Genomic DNA, 15,130 nt, shown 5'->3' with positions numbered 1-15,130 from the left:
AAACCCTAAAGTGGAAAACTCCATCCTGAAGACTAAATCGTTCCCACTGGCAGCCAGTAGGTTACAGTAGTGGCCAAGGGAGAAGAACCTTAGGCACTGCTATTATTTAAAATCTCATGCCTCTCCCTCTTGATTCAAAAGAAAAGGAGAACTCCATTTCAGTGCACAACTGAGATGGAAGCCTGCCTGTGGCTAGGGCCTCGGGTTCCCGGAAGCACAATCCCGGCTGGTTTGGGGAGCGCCATCACTCTGTTACCCTGCATGACTTGGTGGTGGAGGTCACTTGTCGCGAGTCATGCCCTTCGCCGTCCTCGCTCACAGTCTTCTCCGCACGCTGCTTCACGTTCTTCCTTAGTCGTTTAGACTTACACTGAATTTCAGTTAACAAACCTGAAAGAAAGGAGGAAAAAAGCATAGACAATCCTATTGGGTGTGTGGTCCTGATGCAGCTCCTACGTGGTCAGCTCAGGGGACGTGTCAGGATTAATTAATTGATTAATTAATTCTAGCTCATCTGGCCTTTAAAAAGAGAAGGCCAGGCAGAGGGATGGCTTCATGGTTGAGAGGACTTGCTGCTCTTCCAGAGGACCGGAGGAACGGGTTTCCAGCTCCCACATCACACGTGTGTCAGGTGCCTCCCGTTCACCTGTGTGTGATTCCAGCTCCAGGGGCCCCACGCCCTCATCTGGCCTCCTCAGGTGCCCTACATACATGGCATTGCATGCACACAAATGCTTATGCGTAAATTAAAAAGGAAAATAGATCTTAAGTAAAAAATAAAAGGTTAATTTTTAAGATTTGATTTTGAGTGAGGCATTCGCCAGCTGGGAGTCTTCGTCTTCATTTATAAAATACAAATATTGCTGCAGATTTTTCCTTAAATGTGATTAGTTTTTTTTTTAAAAAAACTGGGTTTTATATAAATAATATGTAATACTAAAGGGTTATACCAAGCACAAGATGATCAGTCAACGGCATGGTAAGTGACCCGCTCCCTGGTTTTGATCTAGGCAACCAGGGAAGCTGGCTTCAAAACCCACAATTACAATTATTTTCACCTGTATTAATGCTGTTCAATAAAAAGTACATTCGGTTTCACATTAAACTGTTTGAATAACATAAATGTGAACATCTCCCCCCCCAAATTAAATCCTATTAATCTGTACAAGTTATTTAAAAATATAAAGGTTTCAGTACTTAAGGAATGTGACTTTGCTTGGTCCCTGTGTTGAAGACGAAGCCCCTAGCGTGCTCCTGGGAGACACCGGAACCCTTGGCGGGGGCAGGGGGCTCATAGAGGATCTGTGGGTCATTAGTGTGCGTCCTCAGATGGGACTGTGGGGCCCCAGCTTCTTTCTCCTTCCTTTTTTTTTCTTCCAGGTCATGAGGTGAGTTTTGCTCTGTCATCAGCTCTTGCCCTTTGCCCAACAGTGCCTCTTCCAGAAGTTTCAACAGTCGTGGAAACCAGTGCTGGAACTTCTAAAAGCCCGAACCACAAAAAATGTTTTCTCTTCATAATTCTACTGGACATTTTTAAATAATAACAGAAACACAACCGACACAAAGTGTCTGAATATTTTTCATGACCTTGTAATGTCATTGATTATACTTGGAGCTTTAACAGGCGATACCGAAATACCTTCCGTATTTATTGGACTTCTTTGTTCTCTCAATGACAAAGCAGCACGGCTCACGGGAGGTCACTGTGCAGAAACTCGTGCAACAGCTACGTCTCTGACAGGACGATTCTTGTGCTTGTGAAGAAAATGTGGACTTTTGTGGTGAGGGTCTCTTGCAAAATGAGCTCAGACAGGACAAGCTCATATTTAAGTAATGAGCAACACAAAGCATCCTGTGTCAAAGTATTTCCATCGTGAGATTGGATTGCAGCCGTCACCCCCGTTCGGTTTCTTCTTTCGTGGATGCTAAGATGGGATCGTGGTCGGCCTGTATTAAACTTTCATCCACCCAGGGATGGCTGATTTATTTACACAGACCGATTTTTCCCCTCCTGTGCACATTGTTTCTCTGGGTGCATCCCGTCGCCCATACAGCTTGGGAACAATAGGGCTGGAGTCACCTTCCAAGGGCTTTCATTTCATGTGGCGTTCCCTTCCTGAATGTTGTCATCCCCTTGGTGACATTTGTTTGCCTGTTTGTTTTGAGGAGGAACAAGGCAGTATCTCTAAATCTGAGTGGGCCGTCGGATGAAAAATTAATGATGTTTTACTAACAGGCATTCCAATTTCTGATGAAGATGGTGATTCCTCATAAAGCCGGTGTTTAATACACTGTCCCCTTATCAGATTGAAGGACAAAATTATATTAAAACTCAGAGGAGTTAATTTCCTGTGGAAACCTATACAAACTGGCTCACAGCCACCCTAAGAGGAGACGAATTCTTAATAAAATGACTTAGCTTAAAACCCTATTTAGACAGTTCAGAGGCAGTTATCGTCCTACAACTATGAATTTTTATGGTAATTGAGCAATAAATAAGAGGTACATTAAAACCAAATTTAGAGAACCCATCCAGAATGCCATTCGTTCCGTAAGTTCATTGCACCAAGTTATTTCCATAGTATGTTAATGACATATCATTCTGTGTATAAATTCCTTACAACAAAGGAAAACAGCAACCAAACCAAGCTCTGGGTATTTCTTCCAGAGAAATAGGATGCTCTTTACGTGGAAGTTTAAACAATTCAGAGGGTCATTGCCCCTGTCAGGAACTGAGAAGGTTTGGCAGATCTCTTCTTTAACATGGGATAATCTGAGTTACTGGGCCTCTGCCTCCTTAAGAGGTTTGAGTGGAATTGAATTGCTTGGAGTGGATACCTGTATACATACATTCAGCCAACATCCCCATCTCTCTGCACTTCCTTAGTCGGCACTCCTGGCACTTCCGCCGCATGTACATGTCCATCACACAGTTGCCCCCGTTTTTACACTTGTACACGGCATTTTTGGTGATGCTTCTCCTGAAGAAACCTGTGGGGAAAACAGGGGAACGTGTAAGAACACCCTGCACAAGTTTTCGAGAAATACGTCTGGATTTAGATACGCCAGGATATTTTCTGGGGATGACCCAAATGAGCCTTGAGCAAAGGATGAGGCTTTGTCTTGTGCTGTTGTTGAAAGAGAACTATTTTAAATGTATCTCTTTAAATAATGACAAGTGGGAATTAGGGCCTCTCTTAGGGGGAAAAAAACAGTTTTTTTTAATATATTGCTTTCATTTATCTTTATTGGGGGACAATTACATTCCAGTAAGCATGAGATGCTGGCACTCTACAGGTAAACAATCCATCCCTGCCCTCCCAGAGTTTAAAGGTCGACCAAAAAGCAAACGCACGCAAATCCTGAAACAAGCCAAGACTAAGGGTTGTGTGGCTACTGACTGGATGCCGTGCGAGAGAGAACAAGAGCCAGAAATGGTTGAAGTACAAGTGACAGGCTAGAGATTTGGCTCTGTGGTCAAGAGCTTGATGCTCCTGCAGAGGACCAGGGTCAGGCTCTCCAAAGCCACACGGTGGTTTACAACCAACCATAAGCCCAGTCCCAGGTTTCTGACTTCTTCTTTTGACTTCTGTGAACACCAGATGGTCAGGAGGTTACACATGGCCATGTGCAGACAAAACACTCTTTTCATATATAAAATAAAATAAATAATCCTTCTTTGGAACTTAGAAAGTGAGCAATAAGCAAAAGGCTGGAAAATATGTTACTGTTTTCCAGGCGTTTTAGGAAGAAAGCTGTAGTCAAGGTTTTAGCTGTTTGGCACTTAATATGATAGCCTAGCTGAACCATGAAAGTGCCAGGCTTGATTTAAAAGGTGGTATCTCCCCAGAGGAGACACAGGGTAACTGCAGTCAGCTCAGGTGAGATGCCTACAGCCAAGACAGGGATGCAACTTCCTTCCCTCTTCACGTCCCACATCTACTTGTTCTCTTCCAAGTGGTCAACCGTAGACTCCATTAAGTCCAGATCCGCGGTGGTGAAGAGCAGGGGCGCAGTGTATTTGGGAAGCAAGAGAACTAACAGAGAAACTCGTTCTTGCTCGCCACAGCAGCTTACACACTTACCTGCCACGTCAGTTTCTGAGGTTTCCACGACATGGTAAACCATAGTACAAAAAGATACTAACAGAAAATTCCAGGAAGAAGCCCCTTGTAATATCTGTAATTGGACACCTTTCTGAGCAGAGTGATGAAGTCTTGCACAATCTCACCCAGGATGTGAGTCATCTCTTTAGCTAGCCAGCAAAGCCATGTTGTACAGATTACCCACCCTGTGGCACTATGGGATTTCACTTGTGCAACCGTTATCACTGCATATCATCCTATTTTATCAAGGACTATTACTGATAATATCTTCCTTGCCTAATTCATGTTACGGTTATGTATATGGTTCACACAAAGCCCCCCCTAGGTATCTTGGAATTCAGCCACGGTGGATGAGGGGCACTGCCGTGTCATAAACTGACACTCCTCGGGGGTTGGGTTATGAAATGACCCTTCCCACACTGGGGTACTTTTAGTCACACTTCCTTGATGAGAGCAAGGCTGTTCCAGTTCCAGCTCACAGCTGTATCTAGGGATTTGGTAGTTTACTCCAGTCCACGTTAGTGTTAGCTGTCCTTTTGACACCATCTAGAATCCAGAGTTTTTAAAAGTCTCAGCTGAGTAAAATTGTCTCTATTAGGTTGGTCTGTGGGCAAGGCTATGAAGGGATCTTAAGTGTTAATTGCTATAGGAGGGCCCAGCCCACTGTGGGTGGTACCATTCCCTGAACAGAGAGATGATCTTGGGCTGTATAAGGCCAAACATGGGCCTAAGCAAGCCAGGGAGTGAGAGAGCAAGCGGTGCTACTCCAGCAAGCTTGGTTTCTACCGCACTTCCCTGGCTGTAAATGAGTTCTCTGCTGAAGGCAGCTGCAGAGAACAGTACGCAGGCGTATCCTGAGTGCCTGCCTCCACTTCACTCAATAATGGACTGCGGCCTAGAAGCACAAGATGAAGTAAACCCTTTCTCACCCTAACTGGCTTTGGTCAGAATGTTTCACCGCAGAAAGAAAACAGTACAACTGTATATCTGTCTTCTTTACACTGAAGTTGTGGACATGGACTTACATTAACCTCACCACGAGTTACTCTTGTCCAAGATACAAGCTGTTATTTTAACGGATGTTGGAACAATAGCAAACATTTATTATTTACACTCTCTTGTTCTGACCATTTTACCAGCAGTTAGTTACTTAATCATAATATCGATTTTATGATGAAAATAGTAGTCTCCCCCTCTGTTATAAAGGAAAGAAAATGATACCAGGAAATTACATACCTTGGCCATGATTCTATGCACTCGGAGGACTCAAAGCCAGGAAATCATTCTCTCTAGCCCGTACTCTCAATTGCTCAGCTGCCGTTGCCTCCCCTGGGGCACAGGGGATAGAACAGCTCAGCAGTAAGCAGTAACAGAAAGCTGCATTCTCTTACTTCCCAGGTATTAAGATGAATAAGACATCCCTGTCTTCAGAACTCTCAGCGTGGGGATTTGAAGAAGCACATTCAGGGACTAATACGAGATTGAGTGACAGGTAGCTGAATAGGTTAATACATCATTGAAATATGCAAGGAAAAAAAAGTATTGGACCATCGAACAAAGTTCTGGGTCATTCCAAGTTCTTGTAAAGGCTCCATTACATTTTAGAGGGACAGGAACAATCACACTGTAGATGTGGAAAATTGCATATTTCTTATGAAAACATATCCAGCTATCATTCAAAAATCCTTATGATAAATTAGCTATAGTGTAAGGATTTCCCAAGGCCTAAGAATTAAAAATGTTGAGCTGGGGTGACCCTAATCCCAAGTGGGGGAATCAGAGAACACTTTATGCAAACTTTGAATGCAGGCTTATAGAATAGTTTTGAAACATGAACCATGAGGGAGGAGAGACCTCTTAAGAACCAACCAGGCAGAGTGGTTACAGAAGCTCTGAGGAGAAGAAGATAATCCGTCCTGGTAGCAGTGTAGTCTAGGAATATTAGTGAGGGGTGGCTAAGGGGTTGAAGGGGGAAGACAAATACTAAAGTCCTTAAAAGTCACAAAGGGATCTTTGCTGTGTAGAAAAACAGGGGTCCTGGGCAGTAGAAGGTGTGGCCTAACTGCATGAGGAGAAAATCCTTGACAAAAGAACAAGATGAAGGAAGGCGGAACTAGACTGGAGACCGTTACTGTAGCTGAGAGGTTAGAGACGCCTCGGCTGGACTGGGAGAGAGACTTAAAGAGAGAAACGGAGAGAACAGGCTAGCCTCGGGTAAACAAGTAAATAAGGAACCAGAGGCAGCACAGAAAGATGGCTATGTCAAGGCTGGCCTAGCCTCGGCGCATCTGTCAGCTGCTTTGAACTGCAGCAGGAAAGACCTTAATACTTTCCTAAAGGTTAAGTCCCACAAATAAAATATTTTTTCCATCCAGAAACTGATAGAAATATTTAAAAAAAAAAACACTTTATGCTTCAGAATAGCATTGATATGGAGAGTACAAATACTAAAGTGCGCATTTTTAGTGAGTTAAAGAAAAAGAACACATTTTCTCCCAATGCCAAACCATGAGCTCAGTGAAGACCTTAGCCCGCATGAGTCAATCTTCCCATGAGTCCCTTTAAAGCGGCCACAGATACTGAGAGACAGCTCAATAGCTAAGAGAAAGGAACTCCTTTTTCCAAGATGAATCAAAGGAGGGGTGCATAGACCAATCCTCCAGGTTTTCCTCTTTCTTTTTACCTCCCTTTATTAACTGAGAAGGAAATCATTATCATCTCAATAGCTGAATTAATTAGCTTTCACTCGGGAAAGCAACACAATATTATCACTACATCATTTGAATGTGGGCACATATACTGGGTTTATACTTATGCAAATCTACCCACACACGCGCTACGCCTCTATCTTGCTCTTTCTTGTGCATATTCAACAATGCTCATATCAGAAAAGTCATTTGAAAATGAATGGAAAGGAAATTCACCGAGGAACAGAGCCTTCCTGACAATAGAAGATGAGCCCTGGCGAGGACTGGCATTGCCAACTTGGGGGTAGGGAATCCCTGGCTTGTAGAACAGTTTAGGGGTGGTGCTTTCACGGATCATGCTGTTCTAACGAATATTAGCCACTGCTTTTGTCCTTTATATAGGTAGAATCCAGCTTCAGTGCTAGTCCCAAGTCATACACGTGTATATGCCCGCATGCATGTCACATTGGACATTGGTGATTGACATGGGCATCTACTGGTAGTATGAAATCCATGATCCATCATTTCATGTTTGACCTGTTTAAGGATCTCTGTGCCTTTAAAATGAGCATAGAACTCAGAATTCTTTATAGAGGACATGGCTTACACAGAGATAGCTTTACATACGCTTATTTTGCTCCGAATGTTGCTCCAAAACACATATGGTATTCATTCAATCCTTCAGCCAATGAGGTAGTACTATTAGTATTTCCATTCCGCGGGAGAGGAACTTGAGTTTCACAGAGGCTAACTTGCTCAAAGTATCAGGTAATAAATAAATAAATTGTAAATAAATAACTTGTAATAAATAAATACATTGTAGAGCCTGGATTTGAACCCTGGAGGCTCAGCTCAGACTCCGCTTTCAACCACCACCTTCATGGGTGTTCAAATAGAATAAGGAGTTTGTATCCCAAAAAGTTTTCTCAAGACATCAATTTCCCCAAATCTCACACAGCATGGAAAAACCCAGCCTGTAACAAAGATCTGTTACCTTCCCCAAGCTGGATCCGTAAAGACTTCCTAGCAGACATCTTATTAATGTTGAAATGAACCAAAATGCTCAGTCATCTGTGTATGTTTCGTTCTTGCTCCTACTGACTTTCTTGTTTTCTTGCCATCCCAAGAAGATAGTGGTCATTTTACGCTCGCTGACTTGGGCAAGTCTCCCTCTCACTGAAAGGGTAACTCCGGATCATCCAAAAATGTCAAAGATGGGTGAATATTTCTAGAGTCAGGGGAAGCCGAAGCAGCTTAGCCAGGAAGAGTTTGGAGAGCTCCCTGCAAGCTTGGTGGTGGTGGTGGTGGGGGGTTAATCTCACAGGTTCTGGGAATGACAGCCAGCACCCATGACGAGTCCCCAGAGAGGAGGCAGACCTCAGTGGGGGCTGAGGTTGCAGCTCAGCAGTAGTGTACACAAAGCCTCCTAGAAGTTACATGAGGTCAGTCTGTGAAGAGGTGACTGCTTAAAGACTGTCTGTGAAAACACATCACGATGGGAGGTGTGCGGCAAAAGCGGTACTTGTGTGCACGCACGTGGGAGGGGGATTAACGGCGTTGAAATACTTTTTCTATGTTAAGATCTAAAACTTGGGGATCCAAGCTTTGCTTTCATCTTGAATTGAGGGAAGGTGATCCAACTATCCAATTAAGAAAAGAAACAAAGCAAAACCAAAGCCCTAAAAACTAGAAAAGTGTGAGGTCATCGGTGGTAGCCTCCACAGAGGGGCAGAGACCATTTCCTGACAATTCTCCCTTTACTTTGGGTTTGGCTTCGGAATCACGCGGACTCCCTTCAGAGGCAGGTTTATTAAGCTGCATGGAGCCTGAAAGGATAGAGAGTTTAATTCGGCTGACATTCTGGTCCCTTCTGTGAGCCTGCCACCTTCTGAGGACACAAAGCCAGGCGTCCTGCTGTGACTGACCATGGCTCTGCGCCTCCTTAAGAGCCATTTAGATGCCCAGGTAGACACACTCTGGGAGCCCAGCCCGACCTCAGCACCCCTCAGTGGTCTGAGCTCTCATAATCTAATTTCCAGGGGTGGCATCTGGGGATGCTTGTGGCAGTGGCCCACAAAGTAATTTGCTCTTACAGGGAATTTAACCCTTTCCCTCTGAACCATTGCTTAAACACTCTGTTGGTTTAGTCTTGTATGTGTACAGTAACTGCTCTCATTTAACAGGTTGTGTTTGGGGAAGTTTCTCTTAATCACTATTATTTGTGCATTGTTTATAGACTTAGGCATTTTCCACGTTTAAGGATGTATCGCCTATATGTTCATCTGAAATATCCGTTTTTGTCCACTTAAAATTATCCTTTTACCATTTTTTAAATGTGGCTTTTCAGATCCTACTTGTTGGTGGGTAGCAGTTTTGGATCTCTGTTGTTTGCCTTTCTTGTTGTTTCTGTTGTGCGCATCCGTTAGATACATTGTCTCCCACTCCTGCTTTGCAATGGCAGCTGCAAGAACAGGACTTTTGTCTTGTTTTGTTTTCCTCCCGGCAGCATCTCCTGGAGGTCAGAAGTGTGAAGGGCAAGTACGGTAAGGCTTCCTGAATCTAATGAATTCGTTAATTAACCGCCAGGAAGACCGGTTCGGAGGCAGAGGGTGATGCCAGTTGGGGAATGGACAAGAGCAAAGCAGAAACTGAGAGAATAAGACAAATTCATTACTAAACGTAACAGCAGCTCACGCCGCCGGAACCTTTAGGCATGCCGGGTAGAGAGCTGGACGTCCTCAAGGCAGTGCCTGTGGTGTTTTCAATGCAGCAGTGCAAAAGCAATGGTAAGAGCAGCGAGCATGCACTAAATATCTATCATTGGTAGCGCGTGTTAATTGCCTCACGTAGAACGGTGATCTCAGTACATTTGAGCGGTTCTCAACCTGTGGGTCGTGACCCCTTTGGGGTCACACGTCAGATGCGTATATTCACAAACAGTAGCAAAACTACAGTTATGAAGTAGCAGCGAAATCATTTTATGGTTGCAGCATTAGGAAGGTTGAGAGCCCCTGTACTGTATGACTAGCAGAGCTACTTCATGGCAATCTGTAAATACCCAGCAAAGAAACTGTGCCAGAGGTCCCCACAACTGTGCCTACACGCTGTGGTCACCTGATGTGTGTTATCTGCTTACCCATCTGTCCGTCATCATTGCCACCCTTATCTCCACTATCATCTCGCCTTTCTCCTCGTCAGCATCATCTCCTCTTTGTAAGTGAGGAGGCTGAATCCCAGAGACGCGCACTAACCCGGCGCAACTGGAAAAGGAATCCCTGGAGAGGTTTGCCTTCTGAGTCCTGACTCACCTATGATGTCACGATTCGCCTCTCAAAGGCTCCCGATGCCGTGGAATCCTTAGACACCCACTTCATCATGCTCTATACTGATGTGGGGTTCCCCTGTATGCTGTGATTATCATTGGTTAATAAAGAAACTGCTTTGGGCTTATAGCAGAGCTGTAGGGGGACAGAGCTAGGAGGGGAAAACTAAACAGAATTCTGGGAGAAAGAAGGGTGGAGTCAGAGAGACAACTTGGAGCCACTGGAGACAGACTGGTTGGAACTTCTGGTAAGCCACAGTCATGTGGCAATACACAGATTAATAGAAATGGTTTAAATTAATATATAAGAGTTAGCCAATAAGAAGCCTGAGCTAATGGGCCAAGCAGTGTTTTAAATAATATAGTTTCTGTGTGGTTATTTTGATTCTGGGCAGACAGGATGAATAGGCGGCCTCCTCCAACATGTGACAATTTAGCCTTCCAGTTTATTAGAGCCCTAACTAAATATCACAAACCAGACTGTTCTTGATCTCAACTGCAGTCTCAACCATGCGATCTCAATGTATGAGGATCGGGGCTACTTGCCAGTCAAAATGGTCCGTAAAAAAGACTCCATTGGAAACAGTCTAAATCCACTTCATGCGATAATCGTCTCAATATTTTTAGAAGCTTTCCTAAACTTCAGAACTAAGCATAATGCTGGTACATGATCTTATATAAAAACATACTCCAAGGAGCAAAGGGGTCACCCATTAACCCAAACGGTGCCATCCCAGAGCGCTACCATCCTCTCTGCAGTATGTGTAGACTGTGACGGAGGTCAATGTCACAGACACTGACTTACTAGGGAACACGGCTGTTCAAAATTTCCCGCCAGACACAGTTGGGCTTTAGGTGGCCAACGTTTGAGATTTATTCATTCAGACGTGAATATTTCATAAACGGCACTGACGACTCCCAGAGGAAGAACAGTCTAGATTTAATCTTGGGCCAAGGAAATGCCAGTCACTACCTGTCTACACAACACTGTGTTCAGTGATTACTTTAAAAAAAAAAAACCAAACCACAGAAAGCTGCATTTTCTCTCACCATTGCTGTATCTATGACAAATGAGACATTCAGATCCATTAGAATATTTCTTATGGAACTAGAGACAGAAGTCAACAACAGTAGGAATTCTTCTATGATCTCCAGTTTGTTTCTAAGTTTTGGTTGTTTTTTTTTTTCTCTTGGCAGGGGTGTGTGTGTGTTTGTGTGTGTGTGCGCGCGCGCGGGAACATGCACGTGTATTATGTTTCTAGTGTCATAGGCTCTGCAGCCTGTAGAGCAATCCCAAAACAAGAGAGAAAGCAAGAGCTTTATATACAGTAATCTTCTTAACTCTCACAAAACTCCACAGATAATAGCTTCACTTTCCCAGAGTTGGGACACATAGAAAATAAAGCGCTAGGTAGAATGTGATTTGGCTAGCTTGACATCCGCTGCGTCCTCCTTCCAGGCTACCACAGGGAGGAAAGATACTCACTCCCTTGCAAAGCCCCCCCAGAAAGAAACCTCTAGAAGACAGTGCAGAACAGGAGGGGAGCTGCCCCTGGCTCCTGATGTTTCTACTGTCAAGCAGGGCCAGGGAATTCGGCAATGGCCACAGCTGAGTTTCCAAGTGAGCGCACTGACAAAGGATGCATGTGTACAAGACATCAATGTGTGTGGCTTCAGCAGACACTCAGCATGGCTCTGGAGCCATGAATTTCGGCAAAGGGACCCTTCTGCACTCTAGATGGCAGCTAAGTGGCACATTTCTGTGGCAAACAGTCATTGTGGCACGTGGCCAACTCCCCATTTTCTACTCTGTGGCCGAGTGGCATTGCAGCCCAAGTAGGCCAGTATTGCAGCACAGCTCTGAGCAGATACCTCGAGGTTAGCATAGAACCTGCTGGGCTCTTCGGACTGTTCCTGTCCTTGTCCCACTCTGCTTGAAATACTAGTTTCTGTTTTATTTCATTGAGTTCTGGTGGTCGTCTTCACTAACTTGATCATTTATGGAAAGCCTTGATCCGAGGCATGTTGACTGACTCTAAAGCCCACAGTCTTTTTGAAGAATGCTTTAGGGTGAAATCAGCTTCGTATCTCGGGAGATATGCTACCACGAGCTGCAGGTTGTGGGGGCAGTGCTGGATGAGCTATCAGACCTTCTCAGAACAGGTCTTTGCTGGACTCTATTCCATCCTATTCTGGGTTCATTTCCTCGCAGTTCTTTGTCCTTCCCTGTTCACTGAGCTAGGGCAGGTCTCACTCGTTTTCTTATGAAAACACATAAGACCACAAAGCAGACTGTTATTGACTTTTCAGTCACTAAAGGCTGGACTTCCAACTCCTAAACACTATATGATACCTAGGGTAGTGTACTCCTGTGACCAACAGATTTATGGTGGCCGTCCAAGAGAGGAAATTAAGGCGTACTGGTACCTTGAGAGTCCGTGAACTCTTTTCCTCCCATGTTCCCATTTCCATATCGAATCTAGAGGCAGATTGAAAGTTGAGGGAAACCCATTGTCATGTGGGATCCTGCAGCAGAGACATTCCTGCATGCTTAGGGTCCCCTGTGCCCAGCTTAGCATGGTACAGCTGGATATTGCGACACAGCCCTGCAGCAACAGCAGAAATCCACCCCGGCCCGAAAGAAATGCACAGATAGGGACCAGAGATGGAGGAGGAATGCGCTCAGCACCCCAGGACGTTGCTGTACGGTACCCCATCTTCGCACTGGTGACTGGAGAGTAGCCAGATCATCACCGCAACAGAATATCTTGAGCATACTGAGGATCAACCCCACCACAAAACCACCCAGTCACTCCACAGCAGTCCGCTAAACCTGTTACCTGACCACAACTCAGAAGATGTTTGGCAGGAGTAGGGGAATGATTCTGAACCAAATGAAATAAAGATCAGAGCCTAATGTTGAATTAAATCCAGTCAGACCAAAGAGGCCCCATCTATTGCCCACATGGTTGGGTGTTGAGCGCTCTCCCCATACTTGCCCTTGGTCCTGCTTACCGGCCCTGACCTTCGGTTGAGCACGGGAGCCAGCAGCCTACAGAATACAACTTGTCTTCCCTCTGCTGACACAAGCAAAGTTGAGTAGAACAGTGGCTTACTCTTTACAGATCTGCATGCATGGTATGTCTGCAGAATGCAACAGCTGTGACATAGGCTTCCACAGGGAAGACCCTAAAACATTTGTAGTCTGGCCCTTTGTGGATGGGCCCCGTGGCTCCATCTTCTGCCCATTGCACGTTTGTCATTTGCTGGCACCAGGGGGTGAAAGCATCAAACCAAAATCAGTAGAAGAAAACTCTGCCTTACTCTGCTCTCGGAAATGTATCTAAATCCAAACTCTTCTTAACAATCTCAAAGGACCAGGCTCCCTCTGCCCACTTCCTTCTCTGACTGTGCCTTGCTAGCTTCAGTCTTTTGCTTTCCTGGAGTCCCGTGCTTTCCTGGAGGCTGGCTGCCTCTGCCGTAGCTTCTCCGTCCTCTCCTGAGTGTCTTTTAGGTGCATGCTCTTAAGGACTCGCCTTGGTCCTCCAGTGTCCCTATAGTCACCCTGCCATGGCCCAGAGTTCTTAGGACCTTTTTATTTATGAGGTGAACTGTCCCAGGTTTCTGTCTTTTGATGTTTGATCCGTGGGCTGAGGCAATATTGATAACCTCAATATCTAAAGAAAGCATTTGATTTTCTGCCTTTGTCCCCTGACGTCGTCAGCAGCTTCTCTGGATCGTCTCTCTGGCCACCTTGTCCTGAAATCTAAACCAGTTGCCCTCAAGAGTTTGTTTGTTCCCAGGATCTCATTAACAGCAAGAAATATGACCTAATTATCAAGAGAGTGAAAAAACGGCAAAGATACACTTATTAAAGACGATATGTCCCCAGCTCAGGCTAAATGGAGCTCTGAACGAACCAAGACGCGGCTCCCAGTAGAGCAGTGGCGAAGTGGAACCTTTTGCGGTACATGAAGGGGGTTCGCCAAATTCAGAAGAGGCCACGCTTTACTGACCGTTCAAACAGCGACATCTAACTACCACATTGTATTGTTTCGCTGGGATGTTTTTGTGGTTTCTCTACACTTAGTTTGCACATTTGGTTATTTTCTCGCATAGAAACCTGGTTCCACAAATTGCCGCAGCCAGCACGGGAGAACCATGCTAACGTGACGCCAATGGGAAGGCACTCACCTTTGCAGCCCTCGCAGGTGAGCGCGTTGTAGTGGTACCCGGAGGCCCTGTCTCCACAGACGACACACAGCTCATCTCCTTTTATCTTTCCCGCAGATGACATGGCCAGCCGGGGCTTCTTTGTCACAGGCATCTCTGATACCTCAGTCTCTCCCTGGTACACAGTCTCGGCTGGCATTCGCCGGAGTTCATAGATGCCAGGAGAGTACCACTCTTCGGGTTGCTGGGGGTAGAAACCCAGGTTGGAATAGTAGGACGATGAGGAGATCTGTGGTTGAACTTGTGGGAACTGCACATTGCTGTACGGTGAATACGACTCCAAGTCCAGACTCTGCCCCAGAGGACCTGCCTCTTGTTCTGCTAACACACCTGAACAAAAGGACCAACGAAACTAGAATTAATGACAGCGTTCTAGAAATCAGAGCAACATGTCAGCTCTAAATATATTTAAATACAAACTAAGAACATATGGAAAACTTAAAACTATAAAAATGTATTTAAATAAAATTAACCTTTTACATTTATTTATTTATTTATTTATTTATTTTTATTGATGCACATGCGTGTTCCTGGGTGAGTTTATGTGCACTACATTTATACAGGTGCCCATAGAGGGCAGAGGTTGTCAGATCCCCTGGAGTTAGAGTTTATAAGTAGGTGAGAACCACTGATGTGGATGCTGGGAATCGAACCTGTGTTCTCTGGAAAAGCAGCAAATGCTCTTAACCACTAGGCCATCTCCCCGGCCCTACAAAATTAACTTTTAAAATACATATTATCTGTATACTATATATATATACATATATATATATATATATATA

The 15,130-nt window shown here is 44.8% G+C and overlaps 1 protein-coding gene across 4 annotated transcripts in view; it reads right to left on the bottom strand.

The window, feature by feature from the left end:
- Nr1h4 (nuclear receptor subfamily 1 group H member 4) overlaps window positions 1-15,130 on the bottom strand; it is a 63,805-nt gene that overhangs the window by 19,776 nt on the left and 28,899 nt on the right. For 2 of the 4 annotated variants that reach the window (XM_050145650.1, XM_050145648.1), the window contains 3 exons: window positions 14,310-14,678; window positions 2,839-2,991; window positions 257-390 (listed from right to left, as the gene is read on the bottom strand). In XM_050145650.1, the coding sequence (XP_050001607.1) occupies window positions 257-390; window positions 2,839-2,991; window positions 14,310-14,678 (656 nt within the window). The remainder of the gene's footprint in view (window positions 1-256; window positions 391-2,838; window positions 2,992-14,309; window positions 14,679-15,130) is intronic. The other 2 variants (XM_050145651.1, XM_050145649.1) reach the window with 1 other exon arrangement.

The sequence above is a fragment of the Alexandromys fortis genome, unplaced genomic scaffold, assembly GCF_014885135.2.
Source record: "Alexandromys fortis isolate MF-2015 unplaced genomic scaffold, M_Fortis_MF-2015_v1.1 scaffold_50, whole genome shotgun sequence".
NCBI lineage: Eukaryota > Metazoa > Chordata > Mammalia > Rodentia > Cricetidae > Alexandromys > Alexandromys fortis.
This window is presented reverse-complemented; position numbering and strand designations above follow the sequence as displayed.